This window comes from Gossypium arboreum, chromosome 12 (assembly GCF_025698485.1).
Source record: "Gossypium arboreum isolate Shixiya-1 chromosome 12, ASM2569848v2, whole genome shotgun sequence".
NCBI classification, from domain to species: domain Eukaryota; kingdom Viridiplantae; phylum Streptophyta; class Magnoliopsida; order Malvales; family Malvaceae; genus Gossypium; species Gossypium arboreum.
In genome coordinates this window covers 117718757-117724956 of record NC_069081.1, presented here as the reverse complement: position 1 = coordinate 117724956, position 6200 = coordinate 117718757, and the positions used below count along the sequence as shown (strand labels likewise).

At 32.6% G+C, this 6200-nt stretch overlaps 1 protein-coding gene across 1 annotated transcript; it reads right to left on the bottom strand.

Annotated features, from left to right (window-relative positions):
• Positions 1 to 405: 405 nt before the first annotated feature.
• Positions 406 to 3117, bottom strand: LOC108476751 (plastid division protein PDV1). The gene is made up of 2 exons (XM_017779055.2): positions 2605 to 3117; positions 406 to 1362 (listed from the first exon to the last, which is right to left on the bottom strand). Exons 1-2 carry the CDS (start codon positions 3064 to 3066, stop codon positions 853 to 855), a joined length of 972 nt encoding a protein of 323 aa, XP_017634544.2. The 5' UTR covers positions 3067 to 3117; the 3' UTR covers positions 406 to 852.
• Positions 3118 to 6200: the final 3083 nt, after the last annotated feature.

Genomic DNA, 6200 nt, shown 5'->3' with positions numbered 1-6200 from the left:
CTCAAATTTTTAACACTGTTTTGGGCGCTACTGTTGATAAAAGTACCATGGAACGGAAGTTCCAATACTAGGTGTCAATTTTCATTTCGCTTTTTTTACTAAAAAAATAAATAAATTAATCTTTATATTTAATATCAAAGAGCAAACTCATTTTGTTAAAAATTTCATCCATTTTTATTTTTAAAAATTGTCGTAATTGACTAAATAAACAAACAGTTACATGAGACATACCACGTACAAAGACAAATTTTTAATAGTAAAAACCAATAGAAGGACAAGTTTGCTTTTTAAATTAACATGCATGGACTAATTTGTCAATTTTTTTAGTGGAAGGAGCAAAATACAATTGAACTCTTAATACAAGTGCCTCTACTTTTTTCCCAACTATTTATTTTAAAGGATAGATTTAAGAAAATCCACTCAACATTATATATTATAGAAATTTCAAGACACTTGAGATGAGACAGAGCCATAGCCATAGCCACATCCGGCTCCCATATGGCTCTGCCATTGTGTGAGGTAAGGAAAAGAACATACTTTGCAAACCGAAATCATCTTCTTCAGCTTCACATTCACTATCAAATTTAACAATAAATCTACTACCTCAACAACCAATACCAGCAACAGCAATCACAATTTTCACAACAGCTCAAACTATAGGACAATAGATTAGAAGCAAAAAATTAAAAAGAAAAAGGATAGTATTCTTTGCTAACCTGCTCAGCCAAAATCTTGAAACTCCTCCTATTGGGAGAATATGAGAGATAGCAAAGCTTCTTCAAATTTGAAAAAACAGCATGGCCTCCTATCCTTAAATAAATTTCTAACCACCGTTTTTTTAATGTCTTTACCTTAACCGCGGGCCAAATACACATCCAAGTGGCTCGAATGATCATACGATGAGGGCCCTTCAAGTTGAGAATTCTTTCTCGGGTTCCTTCGGTTGTTGATGTTTTCTTCTGGTATTCCGTCAGTGAAAGCAATCTGATGCAGATGCATCATTGCTATCATGCTAACTGCGAATATAGCTGCATTGCTTAGTATCCCACCCATATGTTCAAATTTCAGGGATTTCTTTGCATAGTTGAAGCTAGAAACAATAAGTTTGATTAGCATATTAGTGTGCTTCCCTTCATGCGATGCAAGATTCTCTCCAGATGGACTAATCGGTGAACAGTAAAGGTTTTTAGGTGAGATGTAACGGCTGGCATCGTGTACGTCTCCCACGAAAGCTAGAGCTTCATCAATTACTTTGTATTTCTTACCATGATGCTCAGCCAATCTCAATGCAAGAATTATCCGGCTTTGTTCTAATCGTGCAATGGCAGCATCTCTCTCAGCACGCTGCTGTATTTGTACTGTCTGTAAAAGGAACAAAAATATATACATAAGAGATCCATTTGCTAGGCCAATTATTTGTTCCTGGAGTCACAAACATAAAATGCAAAAGCAAACATGTAAGATCAGAAACAGAGAAGTTCCGGAAAAGAATGAACACCACAGCACCTCAAACAACCAACAAATTCAAGCTCGGTCTTTTTCAGTTGGGGTGAAATTTTGTACGGTTCCTAGCATTAACTCATATAAAATTCCTTCTATTACGTTTTGCAGTTATAAAACCATCTCCCCATTTTCTACAGGCTACAGAATCCACGAAACTAAAGTAACTTCGTTTCAGATAAAGCCCATTTCTATACAAGCTATGTTACACATATCATAAAACGTCCTCATATATCTCCTTAAAACATTCTCTCCAGATTCCACGAAACCAAAGCAATTTTGTTTCAGATAAAGCTCATTTCTGTTCAAGCTATATTACATATATTGCAAAAATAGTAACATATCTCCTCACAACATTCTTTTAAGATTCATCCACAAAACCAATGTAAATTTGTTTCAGATGAAATACGTTTCTATGCAAGCTATATAAAACATACCGTACGCTCCCTCAAGAGAATCTCAATGTAGCACTAAGTTACTAAGACTAGGGTTTTAAGTGCTAGACACGGCTATGTTAATTTTTTTTCTTCATGCATCTGAGATGGGTGTCAAACATGGCTGACAATTCATGTAAAAATTAGTGTAAAAGCAACGTACATGTAGCAGAACTTGACCTTGAATAATTGCCTAACTGACTGCATTTCCGCCCAGAATTACATGCATATCATCTTATCAAATACAATCAGTAGGCTCTCAGGTCCCTATATAACATTTTTCAGTGCTTGTTTTTCAACAGCCCGTTTGGTGCAATAGAGGTTGGTTAATAAGATTCTCAAATCTACAAACACATCGATGCAATGGTAACGAAATCATCACACAGACACATACAAAAAGAAACTATAAATCGAATTTTCTTTTCTTTTTCCAGATTTCACTTCAAGTCCTCAACAACCAAACAGAACTTTAAGTAAATTTTGCAGAACTAGAAGGAAACATTTAGAAATTCGGTTCCAACAAAAGAATTACAGCTCCTTTCAGTTCGTTCTATCGAGCCATTGTCACAATCACCCGTACATTGACATTTTCAGAAATTAATTAACGCTAAGCAACCAAATCCAGTAAATTAAAAAAAACGCAATCGAAAACGAAAGGATTTAAACTCACGTGGAAAAATTCGAGCTGGTCCTCGAGATTCTCGAGAGCAGTTCTTATATCATTAAGACTCTTGGCCTCTTGAATTGCGGAGTCACCATCGTCGATTCTAAATTCCTTGACGAACACGAAGCCAGTCCTGTTATCGTCCGCGCCAACTACGACATCGTCGTAGAGCTTCTTCTTGTCGGATTTTTTTAGGGCTTTGATGGAGTTAAGGAAGTGAGCTCGCGAAATGGAGTGAATGGCGTCGCTGAGCTTGTCGTGTAAGTCCCAGATTTTCTCGAGAACTGCTTCGATTTCCTCGATCTCCATATCCCATTTCATTTCGACCATTTCGGGAAGAACGAAATGTGAATTATGATTTTTTCTTTTTCTTTTTGCTAGGGTTTGGTTGACCGTAATTTCAGTTATTCTAGACGTTCGCAATTTTGACTTGTTCGGTTCCGGTCCCTCCACACTAGCCCTGTCCATGCGCCGGGCGATTGAACCCAGCCCGAACGGCCTAGGAGAATTTTAATAAAAATATAAGTTAAAAAAATAAATTTGGAAAAAAAAAACCGTTTATAAAATGGATTTTTTTTGCTCCAAGCTTAACCGGATCCAAATATACAAAAATTTGCTTTTTTTTTGCTGTTTTCTTGGTATTTTTTACTCTTTTTTTGCTATTTTCTTGTTTTTTTATTATTTTGTTATAATTTTAATATTTTATTGTTATTGTTTAGATATTATATGATTTTTGTTTTATTGTTAATTTTATTACTATTTTAGAAACATTTGCTTGTTAAGTTGCATATATCTTATGTTATTTAAGTATACATATTTTATTTATTTATTTTTAATTTATTGGGAAATATTTATTTTAATATTTTTAGTATTTTTATGTATTATATTTAAAAAAATTATATCAAAAATTAATATGGGCTGGTCGGTTTGGGCTTGAGCAAAATTTTAGGCCCACTTTCTAAACTGGGTCTAGGTCTAGCAAACGGGCCTAAATTTTTTATTGGGCCTAACCCATAGACACCTCTACTCCACATAGGGTAAATGATAAGGTAAAATTCTACTATTAGTCCCTATAGTCTAATTCAATCAATTTTAATTTTATACTTTTCAAATTTTGAATTTTCAATTCTAAGTCAAATGGTAGCGGTTAAATTCTAGGGTACAAAGTTGGTTACTCGATTTTTTGGACACTTTTATTTTGGTCACTCAAAAAAAAATCCTTTCAATTTAGTCACTACTATTAGAAAATTTTATCATTTGGTCACCAAAATAAAAGTGGTTGAAAAGTTAGATTGTAACGGCCTAATTTTCAGTGGTGTCGAAAATGGTGATTTGAGATCACTAAATTCGACAAATAAGATTGAACAAGATAGTAATTTAATATTTATGAGTCAAGTAAGAATTTAGAAGAATTTGTGAAATGGTGAAATTAGTGAATTAAAAGAATTTATTAGGTCAAACGGGTCAAAAATGAGGTATCGAGACCTCAAAGTTGAAAATTGAGCTATAAATATTTTTATAAATATTTATGGAGTGTCATTGAGTTAGTATTAAAGTTCCGTTAGAAAATTTTAACGTTTGGATGGCTAATTAATAAAAGGACTAAATTGAAAATAGCGCAAAATTTGTTAAATTGTGAGTAAATAGCTTAAGTATTTAAAAGATGGATTTAAAGAGCAATTAGACCCAAAGGTTAATGGCTGGACGGTTTGGGTATGAAATAAGCAAGAAAACAATGTGAACAAGGGCAAAATTGGAAATAGCATAAAAGTTAATAGTTAAATAATGATGTAATTGAAAAATCTAGACATTTCTTCATATTTTCTCAGCTAAAACGCCATAGAAGGTCTGGAGAAAGCTGGTTTTCATATTTTACATCATGTGAGTTTAATTCTTACTTTTCTTGATAATTTTTATGTTTTATGACTTTTACAATTAGGTCCACTTGTAGAACTCATTAGTTTTTGATTTTATGGGTGAAATTGGAAGTTACCCTGGATGGATAAGGGAATTTTATGATGAATTATTATGAAATTTAAGTTCTAATTTTATATTAATGTGGTTTTATTAAGTGATTTTGATAGGAAATGATATTTAGGACCTAATTGTGAAAAAGTTGTGAATTGAAGGTTTCTGTTGAAATTAAGAATATAAAAGGTTTTGAAATAGTTTATAATGATAAAATAAAGTGTTAATTGATAAAAATTAGTTCAATTGATGGGTGAATTGAGAAGGGACTAAATTGTGAAAATTGTAAATTTTGGGGTAAAAGTGCAATTTTGAAATTTGAACAGCATAAATTGTGAAGTGAAATAGAATTGAAATGGATGCTAATGAAGGAATGATTTTATAATTATAGATCAAGAAAACGAACTGAATCGTGGAAAGGAGAAAATTCAAGAATAGTCCCTGAATTTCTACGACTTTTACAAATTAGTCCAGGTAAGTTCATATGGCAAAGTTCAATGTTTTGTTATGAAATCTTATGATTGTTAAAGTATTTTATTGTTGATGAATACTATCAATTTGCATTAACTAATAAATAATGTGTAACTAAAAGTACAAATTAGTAGGAACAATGGATTTGAGTGCTTCTATTCTGTGACCTCGATGAATTGACGAAAATATGTGATAAGTGCCCGTTTAAGACCATAGCTGGGCTATGGCATCGGTGCAATGTGATAATGTGACTCAGATAAGACCATAGTTGGGCTATGGCATCGGTATAATGTGATAATGTGATTCCGTATAAGACCATGTCAGGATATGGCTTCGGTATGATATGTGAACCGTGTAAGACCATGGCAAGGCTATGGCTTCGTGTGTGATGCGTATCAATGTGAAAGTCCATAGTTTACTATGGCAATATGATAATGAAGCACTCAATTCCTTATTGTTCCCTAATTTGACAATGAAGTAAATGAGAAATGGGCCTAAGGGAGTTAAATTGTGAGTTGCCATATGGAAATTATTCCAATGAGTTATTAATGAAATTGTGATTTGGAGGATGAAATAGTTAAACTAATAGATATATGATTGTGTACGATATTTGATATGATTTGTGTTTATATGCCTATGAGCTTACTAAGCTTCAATAAGCTTTCTTGTGTGTGTTTAATATTTTTATGTAGATTGACTTGAAGTGAAATGGGTAGATCGGATCAACACAACAGGCACACTATTCAGATCAATTCCGGTAGTTTTGTTTTATGTTTAAAGATTTATATGGCATGTATAGAGTTTGAATGAATTGAAGTAAAGATGTTATAAACTAGTTAACAATATTTGTACTAAAACAGTTTTCGCTAAGTAGCAGTAGTTTGACTTTGAAAAATCACTAAAAATAGTAGAAATGGAATTAAATAATGAATAAATTATGGAATCGAATCTTGATGAGTTTATTTTCATATGGAAGAAGCAAAACAAGTATATGAGCTATATTTTATGAGATGTTTAAATTTTTGTGAAACAGGGCCAGAGCGATTTCTGGATCCCCTGTTCTGACTTTGGAAATTCACCATAAATTTTACAAAGATAATTAGAAGTCATACTTTATATTTACAGATTCCTTATTGAGTCTAGTTTTATTAGAGACAAACGGC

Coding starts and splice junctions, on each gene's coding strand:
- LOC108476751 (XM_017779055.2), bottom strand. CDS start 3,066: ATGGACAGGGCTAGTGTGGAGGGACCGGAACCGAACAAGTCAAAATTG. Junction 1,363..2,604: donor ACCAGCTCGAATTTTTCCAC/GTGAGTTTAAAT, acceptor TTCCTTTTACAG/ACAGTACAAATACAGCAGCG.